Source organism: Trachurus trachurus (assembly GCF_905171665.1).
Source record: "Trachurus trachurus genome assembly, chromosome: 24".
Lineage (NCBI taxonomy): Eukaryota > Metazoa > Chordata > Actinopteri > Carangiformes > Carangidae > Trachurus > Trachurus trachurus.
This window is the reverse complement of record NC_139910.1, coordinates 29,074,917-29,089,935: the sequence shown is the minus strand read 5'-3', so window position 1 is coordinate 29,089,935 and position 15,019 is coordinate 29,074,917. Positions and strand designations below refer to the sequence as shown.

Genomic DNA, 15,019 nt, shown 5'->3' with positions numbered 1-15,019 from the left:
ATGTGAGATTTACCCCCATCTAGCGGTGCGGTTGCATGTCGGCACGTATTCTTGCTGTTGCGTTTACGTAAACTCGGGCAGAAGTCAGAAAAACAACACACGCTGCATGTATCAGGATAAACAAGCCTCTATGTAAACAAACGGTCCGCCAGCACGAGGCAAAACAATACAGGCGTGACAATATGTTGTCATGGTGATGTCGTATTGTTTACCTGACCCACGTTTTACCGGCTTTCTCTCGTCGAGTAAAATAACATCCAGTTGGTTTGCCGACGGCGTCACTCACGGCGTCATTCAGGTGTCTGACTGCACCTGAAGGCAACACCAGTGCCTCCGTCCTTCCTCACACTAGCTACACGGTGGTGACAGTTTTAACAGGCGCTGTCTGGAAAACTTTCCCCCCGAGCTGAGAAGCTCCGGCGGCCCGAGTTTGAGGTTACTTACAGCCACGGTGACACTGAACGTAAAACATGGCGATTCAACATGGCAGAGAAGGTTCGGTGAACCCCCCCCTGTATGTTTGTAACGACTTGTAACATCTCATTCTAAGGTACGAGAAAGCGCTCGTTTGTATGCGGGCGCGATTCCACTTCAGTGAAATACGTATGAAAGCGATATTTGATTTTTGTCAATAAAAAGCCAATAAAGTCCCATACTGTCCCTTTAAGGCCTGAAAAAAATTGTAGGCTACATAGGCTACTGCCCTTTTCTGATGTTGAGCCCCTGCCCCTCTATAGTCATGTGCACGTCCCTGCTGCAGGTCACGTCCGATCCGCAGCCTGCAGCCAGGGGTATTTCTGCCTGAAACACATGCTTTCTCCGCTCCAGTCCACCAGGGGGCAGTAACCACCCTGTTAGCCTGGTGGCGTACCAACATCCGGCGTCAGGCTCAGGTCATCTGTGGTGTCCAACATGGCGGTGTCGAGGTTACCGACAGCAGCTCTCTCTCTCAAACAGGTAAAAACACAAAGCGGTGGAGAAAGCTGCCCCTCACTGTAGCGTCTCTGTGACACTAAGATGGTTAGTGGTTACAGACATGTAACCATATACATAATGCATGTAACGTTTAACCATATGTAACGGTCAACAGCGACATGTATGTAACAGCCTGTTGTCATGGTCACCGAGCTTCGTGTGTGGACCGTTTTGAGTTAGTGAGTTAGTTAATTTAACAGGTTCATTCACAGCGTTGGAGCAAGTTCACGACTTCAGTCTGCTCCTTTATATAGAGAGCCAAGCGGGAGCAGGAAGTAGCGGCGCCATGGGACCTCAACTCTGAAAAACTCGCCATAGAAATGAACGGGACTGAAAATTTTATTTCGTGATCCGATTGAATTGCGCCATGAGAAAAAAATCTGTCCTCTACCAGGGTTGCCAACTCTCACGCATCTGGCGTGTGTCACACGCTTTCAGGTCCTGTCTCACGCTCTCACGCCACTCAAACAATTCTCACGCCAAAATCAAGCGATTTGGCAAAAAAAAAAAAAAAAAAATTAAAGCAAGCTTTGGCACTCATCAATAGGCTCTCTGATTGGTGTGCGTGATGCTTATCCGCGTGTCAATTGGACGGCTGCTCAAGCCTGTGATCACAGCACAGTAGGACGGGGAGTTGTCGATCCGCGACCCCCCCTCCCCTCCCCTCCCCTCCCCTCCCCCAACAGCGGCACGGTGCTGAAGCCTGGACCCGACTTGGTCCGAATCCGATGGCCAAAAAAAAGAGGGAGAGAGCGAAGCCCGAGACACAACCTGACCTGACCGAGTTATGTTTTCGGACTGAACGCGGCTCGAACTGACGCCTGGTCGGGCTGGTTGGGCCAGTCCGGTGAAAACTATAAAATCAGGATGCAGACTGGGTAGCCCAAAAGTACAGCTAGGCAGCTCAGCCCAGAGAGCAGAGGAGAGAGAGACAGCGCAGCAGCAGGTGTGTGTGTGTGTGTGTGTGTGTGTGTGTGTGTGTGTGTGTGTGTGTACGTCTGTGTGTACTACGTGTGTGCGCAACTGCGCATGCATGCACGTGGGCCATACCTGCAAACTCCGAATGGGTATGTAGAATGTTTATTACAGAAGAGAAACACACATTTCAGGACCTGACTTGTATCATCAGGCTGTAATATAAGACTGAAAATCACAGGACGTGTCTGTTCTGTCCTTTCATATATTAATAGGCTCAATAGGCTGGTCCAGGCCAAAAACCAGAGCTCCCCACTAGACCAGTTTCATACACTCCAGCCAGACAATGATAGGAACCACAGATCTGCTTTTTTCCCTCTTATCTGAAGCAAATGTTGTGTTTTCCCTTTATTTTCTTCTCAGAGTACACCAGAATGCTTCAAATACATGTTAAAATCACAATTTTTTTCCTGGGGGGGTGCCCCCAGACCCCCCTAGAGGGATATATACGTATTTTGTCACCTATTACACCTCTAGCCTACTCAGTTTGCAGGTATAATGTGTGTGTGTGTGTGTGAGTGAGAGAGAGAGAGAAAAACTACAATAAACATAACTATTATTATTATTATTATAGACAACCCCCCCCCCACCGCCAACAGAATCTCACTCCAGCCCAGGACCAAAAGTTGGCAACCCTGCCTCTACCTGTTTAAAACATCACGTTTCATCCCGAGAAATCAACCGTTTATCATAAATCGGCAACAGAAGAATGTATTTTGTGTAAAGACCACCTCACGGACTACAGATCTGTGTCCCACAAAAATACGTCACCAACTGACACGGGAAAGGGCGGCATGTGGTGTGTGACGTCACCTACGCGACTTGTAGTCTTTCTGCTTACAGATTCTTCTGAATTTTATTTTACAATAGTTTTACAACAAACTGCTGATTTCTCGGGATGAAACGTGATGTTTTAAACAGGTAGAGGACAGATTTTTTTCTCATGGCACAATTCAAACGGATCACGAAATAAAATTTTCAGTCCCGTTCATTTCTATGGCGAGTTTTTCAGAGTTGAGGTCCCATGGTGACCGCTACTTCCTGCTTCCGCTTAGGCTCTCTATACATTTCTTCTAGTCTCATCACCTCACTGATTACAGTAACTCCCGTTAATATACATTCATACTGGAGCTAATGCAGATGACGGAAGTCCTACTGAGTGGACTCTCATCTGTTGAGTCACTGTCAGTTTTTACAGAGGCAGAGGATTCTGGGGATTTACAGGAACATGCTGAGGACCATACGGCAGGTACCCGACGAGGCGGACCGGAAGTACCTGAGGGACTGGGCCAGGGATGAGTTCAAGAGGAACAAGACCGCCACAGACCAGGTAGAGACAGGGTCCTGACCTCCTGACATCTTTATGGGAATGGCTAGTGTGACGTCACGAGTCACTTCCGTGTCCAACTCCTGCTGCTAACGTATACAGCAATGCATGTTCTTCATTGCTGTCCCCCCAAAACGCACGCACGCACACACACACACACACACACAATCATTTATAAGTTACATAGAGACGTTATATGAGCTAACGTTTAGCGCTAGCTACCACTAACGTTTACCTCCGTGACTGGACCACCGCAACATACCGCGATCCACTGGTTCACTGGCCTCCTCCGGTATATCTACACATGTATACGGTCGCATTGTGTGACCGCGGTGCGGCACGGTGACAGACAGGCTCATTAATGTGCAGAGGGACCATAGACTGTAGAAAAGAGAGGGACAAGGTTAACTTTACAGCTGTTTCCTTTCTCCCCACAGTGACACTTAAACCTGAGCTGCTTCTCTACTGAAAAACTCTGACAAGTCAAACTTTAGGATGTGTTGGACTAATTAATCTGTCTAACCATCTATGACACCTGAAACGGTAAACACAGCTGATCGACCGAATGAATTCACTTTCAGTCATTGAAAACAGCTGCTTCTTGAATGTAACTCAGTCAAAGTCAGACATAACCTCAAGATTTCTTTCTTCTAGGTTATACATGTACATGCTGACAAAGTTAGACATATGTGCTCGGAGAAAATCGCTTTGTTACTTTCGTCCCACGTTACGTTCATCTCTCTCTCTCTCTCTTTTTTTTTACGGCAAAAAAACAAAAACATATAGGCTATATGCTATATTGTGCACTGAATTCATATACATGAATATATATGTTTATTTATTCATAAATGAAAGCTCCCGCGGGGTTTTTGACCCGGCTCTGCCTGTTGTTTCTGAATATCCTGCGATTGGACACGGAAGTGATGTTTTAGAATGTGATGACGTAGCCACTAGCCATTCTTAGTTTAACCCTGCTCAGCCTCATGATAAATACTTTAAAGGAATAGTTCAACATTTTGGCAAATTGGCCCATTGCCATAATCGCTATAGTCATAGCAGTAGGTTCGTTACCTTTAAAGGGACAACGAGGAGTTTTGGAAAAGCGAAGCATTTTCACACTGCATTTATGAGCCTCCGCGCACCGTGAAATTCTTTGACCGGCGCAAGACAGACTCATGTTTTCATTCATCAAGAATTAAAGTCAGAGGTTGGAAGACGATCACATACCGTCGTAGTTCCGACCATAAACGGTGATTCGGCGGCGTTATTCTCATGACTCGCCACGAAACCGAAAGTAAAGAACCGCTGGTCGGCTCGACCAGCATTTCCACCACCACTAATAATAACAAAATAACGATAGAGACAAAACCATATATTTATCGAAAATGGGCCCATTAACAAGTGTGGGTAACGTAGATTCATCCACATTAACGTGAGACTTTTTTATAACCAAATAGAAACTCCTCGTTGTCCCTTTAATTGTTGGTGTACGCTATTTTTAGAACGGCGGAGCGGAGCAGCAGGCTGCTCAGAGCTACGCTATGGAGGCTAAAGGAATTTCTTGGTTTCCTTCATCAAACTCATCAAATACACAACCTAACAACTCCAAAAGGCTGTCGTGGACAAGTTGTGAGCTGCACATTCACCACGCTATGAGATAATAACGGAACGTTACGGAACGTTACGAGACAGAGTTGTTTTAGAGGGAAATACATGCAAAACCACTGATGCGCGTTGCGTTCAGGGACAGTTTTTCAGCAAGCAGACTCTGTATTTACCCTGTATTTACCTCGAAAACGGCTCCGTTTTATAACATTCCGTTATTGTCTCATAGCGTGGTGAATGTGCAGGTCACAACTTGTCCACCAGAGCGTTTTGGAGTTTTTGTATTTTGTATTTGATGAGTTTGATGAGAGAAACCAAGAAATTCCTTTAGCCTCCGTAGCGTAGCTCTGAGCAGCCTGCTGCTCCGCTCCGCTGTTCTAAAAATAGCTTACACCAACAATTAAAGGTAACAAACCTACTGCTATGACTATAGCGATTATGGCAATGGGCCAATTTGCCAAAATGTTGAACTATCCCATTAACCCTGCTCGGTCACAGATCAACACAATGTGCCTACACATTGTTTATTGAGACTAACACCGTCTTTACTGCTGCTGTTTGCCATCTTGATTTCCACAGGATGCCATCCGCATGATGGTCACTCAAGCCAACAACCACCTGGAAGAGCTGCAGAAGTCTCTGGCTCTGGCCAGAAGTTAGTGACAGAGCCTCTGGGAATCCCTGATGTGGACTCATGTGGACTGGGTCTCAGTGAAGGCCATCATGTGGTCTTTATTGAGAAGAGACTGAGGTAATCGTGGAGACAGGGAAACCCAATTACTGTCCCACTCATCATTAGCTGCTCGTCAAGGACAGATGGATGGAGTTGACCTGAAGGCATCGTCCTGCTGTTGTTTCAGCTGTGTATATATGTGTGTGTATTAAACAGGAAGTATTGGCAGATTAAGAACAATCATTTTTTTAATACAAAATATGTCTTCTGGCCTCATGGTACAGACTGTATTATTCACATCCATGGTAAATTAACCAACCTGTATGAGCAGACAGTCACTACATCAAATGTCCAGCAGGCAGTTAATACTGCAACACAGCAACAGCTTCTGATTGAATTCATCTTTACAGTCAGGATTGTCCTTTACAGGTAAACGTGATGGGCAGGGAGGATTCTGGGAAACCAGATCATATGTAGTCAGCTGTTAATGATAAGAGCTTGGCTTCCAGTAGTGGCATGTAGTGAGAGATCACCACAGACAGGAAGTATTAACGTGTGTGTGTGTGTGTCTTTATGATGATGAGAGGTCACAGTTGTGTTAGAAGCCAGTGTTGGATGTTTACTGTGCACGTCACTGTAAACACTCCCCGCTAATCCTAACACTACTACAATATATGGGTTACTCTCCATCACACACCTGAGCAGTAAGCGTCCACAGAACTGCAGGAATGTGGTGTGGACGGCAGGTCAAGTGTGGATGTGTCAAAAAACTACATTTAAGAGACGTAACGTTTTAGCTTTTTAGTTAAATTAGTTCACAAGTTTGTCATGTCAGGTCTATGGCGTCTGGAGAGTGATGTGGCAACTGGACAATAATAAAGCACTTTTACAGTGTTAAATACAATCAGTTTAAGACGTCCCTTTTTTGTAGACAAAATATTTTCTCAGAACTGAAACAAAGGAAAACAACAAATACTCTGTCGTTTTACCTGTCTGAGCCAATCACAAGTAATGACAGTCACATCTTCATTAAAGCAGAAGTAAGCGATCTGGTGGTTTTGGCTAACTTCCTGTCAGCCGATGGAGTTAGCAGTCCCCGCCCTCGTCATGGATCTATTGGTCCTCGTCCCTACGTCACCACATTCACGCGCATCCCTTGGCTGCACACACAGAGAGGACCGCCCCTTTATGCCGTTCTCTCTCCTCATTGGATAAAGGTTGTAGGATACAAGTAGAGCACTGGAAAAGAGAGTAACAACACCACCATTGACTCCCGTGGTAAGGGTTTTGTGCCCCTAGTGGCAGGATATGGCGCCCAGAAAACTCATTCACTCCAATGTAGTGTGTTGCCCACTTGCTTGTAAATTGATGAAAACGGCCGTGTTTTTGTTTTTAGGTGTCTTGGTCATATCAAATTATACTTATAATTTGTTTATTACAAAATGTAGATTGAAACATTAACGTAGACAACTGTTTTTTTTTACTGGCCTATGTGTTAATGTTTATCCGAAAAGGATCCTCAGTGATGCTGTTAACGTGGGTGATCTATAAATGTCCTTAAATTATTGAAAATACCACACTTGCTCATTCACCAACAATGCAGAGTTGTCAGTTCTTGGGCGCTTTTGCAATTCCCATATTCCTCCATCAGGAGGCGCTTCCATTGGACCAATGCGTGTTGTTACTCTCTTTTCCAGTGCTCTAGATACAAGGAAAGTTTTCTCCTTGGCTTACAGCAGAGCAGAGTGACTGACAGACCCGTGTTTCAGACCAAACACTCTATAGAAGTGATTGCTGTCGGAAGATACAACTAAGACTTATATTAACACAAACATTCCACTTACTTCTGCTTTAAATTAAACAGTACATGTTCAAACTGGAGACAAAAAAAGAATGCGGTTGGAGTCCCCTGTGGGACAAGGGGAGCAATACAACTGTTGCAAATGAAAGAAAGAAAGAAGTTGTTTTCTTTCACATTTGATGTTTTCCAGGGCAGGTTGCAAAATATAGAATAATAGATAGTATAATGTATCAAACAAGTGAGAATTTATATTCACAACCTGAAAAAAGATGGAGAATGTGGATGACAATGTATATCTATAAATATTCATGTACTGTATATAAAATCAAACTTTGAATTTAAATGTAATTGAATTAATCAGTTGATTATTGTTTTTCAAATCTTATATCAATTTAGACATTTAAAAAAAATAAAATAAAGAATTGCATTTAAACACTGTAAAAGTCTTTCAGTCTTCTCTTGTCGTTTTCCAGCCTCTGTGCAATTCAAACACTATGCAACACAGTCAAATATTAATACATTTAAAACAAACCTTCACTAGGGTTTTTATATACAGTGTCAGTTGCGCTACATTCTCATAAATAAGCAGTAGGTTTCTCCTTTAAAGTCACAAGGCTGATTTCAGCTTCCAGATTCCAACAACAAGCTTATTATACTTACTTATCAGTATATTTAGCATGTTGGTGGGCAAATATATGCACAGTGGTGTTTGACAAATGAAGGATTCTGTTTCTGCCTGTAGTTCTGTTTTCTTCACAGCCGCTCATCTGACTGATGTCAAACACGGCAGGTGGAGGGAGTGCGGTGTGGAGTGAAGGTATCTGGATGAGCGGCTGTCAAGAAAAGCGACAGACACCAAACAAGCTCTGCGCCATTTGTCTCAGAAATGGCACATTAGATCATCTAGCTTTATGTTTACTAATTTACTTACAACACAGTGCACGAGAGCTGCCACTGTTTCTATAGGACTGTATGTACACATCTCAACACACTGGCCCACCGCTACCATGACAGGAGAGGGCATTGGATGTGGGACATTTTGAGTTCACTGTAAAAAAAAAAAAAAATTAAGAAAAAAGACACAGTGCTCAGTGTGGCTGTGGTTGTCTAGGGCAGTGGTTCTCAAAGTGGGGTCTAGGGACCACCAGTGGTCCTTGAGAGGGTTCAAGGGGGTCCCCAACTTTTTCTCAGATTTTTTCCCCCCAGAATATTACTTTTTTCCCCCAGAAATTTCTTGAAATCTTTCCAAAAAATCATGCCATTGGCAGTAATTTGAACGTACATTAACTAAAAAAAAGTAACATTATTCAGTCTCAAACACCATAAATACACAAATATTTGTTCTGTTTAAATTTTTTTTCCAATGGGGGGTCCATGGTCTACTTTGTGTCAGTTTAGGGGTCCTTGATGTAAAAAAGTTTGAGAGCCACTGGTCAAGGAAGACGACATGTGACGGTTGTGTCATAATGGATTTAGATTACGTCATCATATCTAATCCCACGCTGATTTGGGGTGGTGTGCACAGTGTGGCAGAGACGGGCGGGGCTCTGTGTTAGCTGTCGTCTCGTTTGTCAGTTCTCAGCATGCGCAGCTCGTCCTCCAGGTAGGTGATGCGTTGGATCAGGGCGGCTCTGTCGGCCTGCGCCCTCTCGTTGGCCTGCCAGCGAGCCTCCTGTACCTTCCTCTCGTACCAGCGCTCCATTTGGGTGGACACCGCTTCGAAGAAGTACTGCGTCACCTCCATGGCGTGCATGTTGTCCCGCTCCTGAGCGAAGGTGGGCTCCTTGGGCGGGTCTCCGAACACCTCCATGATCCGGGGCCCCGCGGCTCCTTTGGATTTGCTCCTGGCCTGGGCGAGCTTTTTGTGGCGCCGACCTCTGTCCCGGCCCCGCTCTCTGTCTCTGAGCCCGGCCTCTCCGCCACCAACGCCACCACCGCTGCTGCAGCGGTGCTCTGTGCCTGGAGACAGGCTGCTGGCTCTCTGGCCTCCGCCCCCGCTCGTGCTGTAGTCCACTGTGTCCAGCTCCTGCAGGTCCTTGGTCTTCCACTGGGGGTCAGCGCAGACCACTGGACGCTCCTTGGGCCGGACCACCTGGACGGACGACAGTGACCTCTTGGCTGCTGCAGGAGAGGCCACCTCTGCGCTATGTGCTTTATCGCAATCTGTTTAAAGTTGAAAAGAGATGCAGTGAGCAGATTCAATTACACAGAAACCACTGAACAGTTTAACAATTTATTATTATTCATGCCATTCTGCTAATTAGTATAACTCATCATGACCAATGAATAATGAACAATGCAGTGATGTTTTGCTCCGGCAGCAACGTTATTCTTTCCAGGTCATGAGAAAGAAACTGTGCACTTAAATTAGTGCAGGGAGTATTTCAGATTTGATTTTTGATCCACTGCAGAATTAAAAAATATTATATGGCCTGAACAAGAAATTGCTCAAAACGACCAATGTTTACTTGCTTAGTTATTTCTAAGAATTCTAAATTAAATGTATGTTTACCTTACTTTGTGGTGTACAAGTAATAACATACACAAACTCAACACACATACACAAAGCAGCACAAAAGGAAGAGGATACTTTTGTTCCTCTGTTCCTCTGTACCAGCAGCTTTAAGTGCAGATCCCTGTGGCTGTGTGGAGGACCTGGAGGGGGCGCTGTTGCCTAACGCCACAGTGATGGAGATGGAGTGTACTCAGGATTTGTGTATGGGGTGAGCCGGTGGCTACAGCTGACACCCACCTCACATCCTCTGCCTCTGGTTCACACCCCCACAGCACACACTCACGCTGCACCGCTCACAATACTGATACTGTTGACGTCTACACTCTGTGGCTTCTGTCCAGTGGCATGTGAAACTGGTGATGGCCAAGGTTTCAATCAGGTGTGGGAGATGTATTATTGTTTGTTGAGTCTGTGCAGGACCAGTTGAAAGTAATTCATGTGACTTGAGTTCAGTTAATGAAATCCAAGGTCATTGATGTTTATGCACTAACGCATCTGAACCTAACCTGAGATACAGTTTAACAATGTTTAAAGATGAACTATGCTACATTTTTACCTATTAAGCATCTTTGGAGTAATTGTAATGGGTTAATAAATGAGTGTGTGTCAGTGAGACTGTGGATCCATGTGCCGTGTGAGAGTGTGGGTGCTTGATAAAGGTGGGCATTTTTGGTTTGTCTTTCTGTAAAATGTGTTGTATTGTTTGTTACAAGTGTTACTTATTCTTTGTGCCGGGGCCCATTCAAAAAGCTCCCCAGCTTCCTTTACACAATGTAAAGATATCTGAATAAACAATATCTGAATGAAAATGGTGACTTTTGTAACAATGTAGCAACAGCTAAACATCTAAATCAAATCTATGATCACCAGGTAAAGATGAATGAACCAAGCTAATTCCTGCGCTCTGCCTTCTTTAACTAAGTATATATTTTTTTAGAATTGATAATCTGTCAGGAAACAGTGGGACAAGTGAAGATCTAGGATTCAGTGCCTCTGTGTGTGTGTGTGTAACTTGAGACCCCACCTGGAGAGCTCTCCACATGAACAACAAAGTAGTGATTGGCTGGGCCTCCCTCTGCCATGCTGGCTTCCCCGCGGCTCGAGTCCAGCAGTGAGGGACTGTTGTGGAGCTCGGGGCAGAGGGAGCCGTCTCCGTCTCCGTGTCCAGCGGGCAGCACAGTGAGACCGGCTCCGTCGGCTTTGTTCAGGCCCTCGGCCACGGAGGAGGAGCGCTGCAGCCTGATGCTGCTGGGCTCTCCTGTGAAGCGAAACTCCATGTTCTGCAGTTTGGACAGACACCAGCTCTTCAGTTCACTGACCAGAGATGCCTGCTTAAAGGGCAGAGACAACCACACACAAGACATGGTATTACTGTTTCTGAACATTCAGTACGAGTCTTAACCTGCACTAATCAAGATGTTTAGCGACAGAAGAATAAGAATACTATAAGTAATATAATAATAATAACAATATGACATAACCACCAACAAGAAATTCATTTGTCTGTCAGCTCATCAACCAAGAAGAATGAAATGTGAAAAGTAGTTGCACATTGAGCTCATTGTACTGGTTTTATCTTGTTTTCCGCAGCAACAAGGAGCTGTTTCCAGAGATAGAGTGATAATCACACAAACTTTTTTAGTTTCTAACTTTCACAGTGGTTCTGTCTCATTCATGTTTGCCAGTCAACACACATAATGAGTCAACATACACAATACTATGGCCCTAAAGCTGGTAAAACAATTGGATTGCAGCTATTTCAGGTGTTATTGTTTACACTTGTGCTTGACAAGTGAACAATGCAACAAGTTTCTAGAGCAGTTGTTGAATCCACCCACTGAAATCAAGGTCTGGTATATTCATGTTCATTTTATAATTACTGGCTGGAAAGACAGACATATTGTAATCTGAAATTCATATGTTAATTTATTCATGTACTTTGGATAAATAGATTCAATATGGCAAATTCATTTGTCAAAGCACCATGTAGTTTCTGATCATATGATGAGTCAGTGACAACCTCATCGGCCAGGGAGCCTTGTTGACTCCAGCCGAGTGTGAGCAGAGTTGTAGGTGATGCTGCTGCTGATGTTACCTGTCTCTTCTCTGTCTCCAGTCGCTCCTGCAGGGCCCTCTGCTCGATCCTCAGCAGACACTCGCTCCTCTCTGCCGACACCCTCTCCACTGTCATCTTATCCAGAGCCAGGATCTGATGGAAGATGACATGAATCGTTAAAGGGATAGTTCACTCAAAATTCAAATTGCACTCATTATCTACTTCCTGGTTCGTCCAATTTGGACGGACCAGGGAGAGGACGGAAGAGGAGCTTCCGCTACAAACAAGCTTGAAATATAGACTTATTTCATTTTTTAGGGTTAGGGTTAGGACATTACATACGAGCAGCATGGAGGTATTTGGATGTTTTTTGGTGTGTCTTTTTGTTACGAAGACAGTTGGTATCCATTTGCAACCGTTATATATGGACATGCACTGCTACGCCGAGACCCCCTGTAACTCAGAGAAGCCACGGAGGACTCTGAAACTTCTCCCAGCCCTTAGTCCACATAAGGGTGAGTAGATAATGAGTGCAATTTGAATTTTGGGTGAACTATCCCTTTAAGGGTGAGCAAATAAAAGCCCAGGTTGTTTGCTTTATTTACTGTTATTTACCTCTGCTTTTATTGCACATTTTGAATTGTTCTGTACAAGTAACATCTTACAATCTGCAGTGGGTTTTATTTAGCACATGAAGAAAAAGATTCAAGTAAATGTGCATGTATCTAATAAAGTATTGGTGTGTGTGTGTATATGGTTGCTAGAAATCTATCAAAACTCTAGCTGGGGGGCACAGTGTTCGAGTGGTTAGAGCACATCCCATGTTGGCATTGCCTGAAGTGGAGATCGCCAGTTTGACTCCCCACTGAGTTGATCTTTACTGCATGTCATTCCCCCAGTCTTTTTCCCTGCTTTCCTGTCTCTGCACACTGTCTTATCAAATAAAAGCTTCAAGTCAGACTGGATGGGGAGTGTGTGTGAACTGAACTTTAGATATCTCTGGGGTTCAAGTCTGGACTTTGCCTGAGCCACTTCAGGACAGTCACAGACGGTTGTCCTGGCTGTTTGTTTCTGGTCAGTCAACACTGTGAAAGAGAAATGTCTCTCTTTCTTCAGCTGTATTACAGTAATCCTGTTCTCATTCCTGAGCAGTCTCCTGCCCCTGCTGCTGGGAAACCCTCCCATAACAGGATGCTGCTGCCACCACCAGCATGTGAAGTGAAGTTCATCAGACCAGAGCATCCTCTTTTACACTTCAGGCTGCTGCTGCTGCTGAGACTTGTCCTTCTGTCAGGTTGTCCCATCTCTGATGTTGACTTTTGAAGCTGTGTGAGATTGTTGAGTTCATGGTCACATCCCTGATCGGGTCTTTTCTTGTCTGGTTACTCTAGGAACAGTCCTGGCTCCTAACATCTTCCACTTCACAGTTAGTGAAGCCAGTGAGCATGTTGGTAGTTTCTCTCAGTTCCCACCTAGTGTGTGTGTGTGTCTAACGTTGATGCTGCGTGTGTGTGAGAGCGTCCTTCCAGCACACGGCTTTATCAACCAGGTTTAAAATAAACATCTTTTTTGTTTTGCCGATCTTCAGTCTAAGACATGTTTACCTTATGTTTCACCTTGAGCCCACATACCTTCTTCTGTTGTTCTGATTTCACTGATAATGAATTCCTGCCTACTCTAACTATTGTGTTTTCTCCAGCAGCGATGCTCAGAGTCCACGCATGAACGACTGATAGAAGCTTTTATCTCAAGCGTCTTACTGTATTGTGGGAGAATGTATTATGTATGAAGGAAATGAGGCCAGAGTCCCTGTACTGTCACTGCAATGTCTCACCCTGTAAAACTACACAGTTAAGTGAACCCCCAAAACATGCACTGGCGGAGCTGTGTTGTTTCTGTTCAGCAACACGACAACAATGGGGCTTTTGTAGATGCCAACTGAACTCTCTGTGACTCTGAAAACCCATGCTGGTGAGACTCAGATATTTACATTAAGTGTGTTGAGGGTCTGGTGTCCATCAGAATCACTCCCATGACCTGCATGGTACTGTAATCTAAACTTCCACTAAAAACAGATTTAAAAAAAAAGCTATCCTCTGTTGGCTAGCTCTACAAAAATATGATGCCAGGACTGCATGTAGTTTTCTCTGCCACTGCGCTGTGGTTTCCTGTTAATATAATGTGTTCTCTTAGCAGTTACGACCAGGCAGCCTGGACAATACTCAGTACCAGAGAGTGACAAAGCTGGATAGCACACTTACTTCAATACAAAAATAAGTGATAGAAACAGAAGCAAAGCAAAAGTTCACATTGACCTGGCTCTCCACCACCGAAGACAGCTCATGGCTCGTTGAAAACTAAACTGTAAAAGTGCTGCTCAGACTCTTTTCTTCCACGTCTCATTACTATCTTTCTGTAAGGTGATGAAAAATCCTTGGAGGCAACAGGAGTGAGGCTATAGAGACACCTGTATGTGTCATGAAATTAAATTAGAAGTCTCTGTAAACATTTTAGGAAGGACAAACTGCAGTTGATTATGAGGAAGCACTTGATTCGAGCTGCATGTTTGTGTTACCTGGTGTTTGTTCTTGCGGTCCAGCTGCCCCATCTTGCTGTTCATCAGGTCTTGGACGGTGTGGATCTCGGTCTTCATCTCCTCCTTGGTGGCCTCCAGCTGGTTCTCCAGTTTACTGATGAGAGGTTCACAGCGGCAGCCGTTCAGAGGAGCCTACGACACAGTCAGCAGTTAAACAGTGTTTGTCCGTATTTACAGAGGGGCCACATGATGCAGGGGTTATTAAAGGAAATACATAAAAATAGGCTAATCATATTGAGGTAACTGACCAGGTTAAGGTCAAAGCTAAAAATGTTCCTTTTTTACACTGCCTACTCCACCCTGTAAGGACTACCATCTTATTCTGATAAATCATTTGAAACATTTTTAAATCTTTACATCTCCTTTCTGCACTTAATTCATTATTTTTATGGTGAATTTAAAATAGTAAACTATTTAGTGTTAATTTCCCCTTTTATATCTTATATCTTTTATTGTTAATGTGTATCTTTTATTATGGTTTATATTCTACTGTTCT

General features: G+C 44.2%; 2 protein-coding genes across 3 annotated transcripts in view; one reads left to right on the top strand and one right to left on the bottom strand.

Moving 5' to 3' along the window:
- The first annotated feature begins 893 nt into the window (after positions 1 to 893).
- Positions 894 to 5,685, top strand: lyrm2 (LYR motif containing 2). The gene is made up of 3 exons (XM_084000475.1): positions 894 to 957; positions 3,140 to 3,280; positions 5,462 to 5,685. Exons 1-3 carry the CDS (start codon positions 913 to 915, stop codon positions 5,540 to 5,542), a joined length of 267 nt encoding a protein of 88 aa, XP_083856601.1. The 5' UTR covers positions 894 to 912; the 3' UTR covers positions 5,543 to 5,685.
- A 3,208-nt stretch (positions 5,686 to 8,893) lies between these two features.
- ankrd6b (ankyrin repeat domain 6b) overlaps positions 8,894 to 15,019 on the bottom strand; it is a 52,836-nt gene continuing 46,710 nt past the window's right edge. The window contains exons 13-16 of one of the 2 annotated variants that reach the window (XM_084000473.1): positions 14,503 to 14,655; positions 11,967 to 12,080; positions 10,896 to 11,202; positions 8,894 to 9,519 (exon numbers count right to left, since the gene is read on the bottom strand). In XM_084000473.1, coding sequence (XP_083856599.1) covers positions 8,909 to 9,519; positions 10,896 to 11,202; positions 11,967 to 12,080; positions 14,503 to 14,655 — 1,185 coding nt within the window. In that variant the 3' untranslated portion in view covers positions 8,894 to 8,908. The remainder of the gene's footprint in view (positions 9,520 to 10,895; positions 11,203 to 11,966; positions 12,081 to 14,502; positions 14,656 to 15,019) is intronic. The other variant, XM_084000474.1, reaches the window with a different exon arrangement.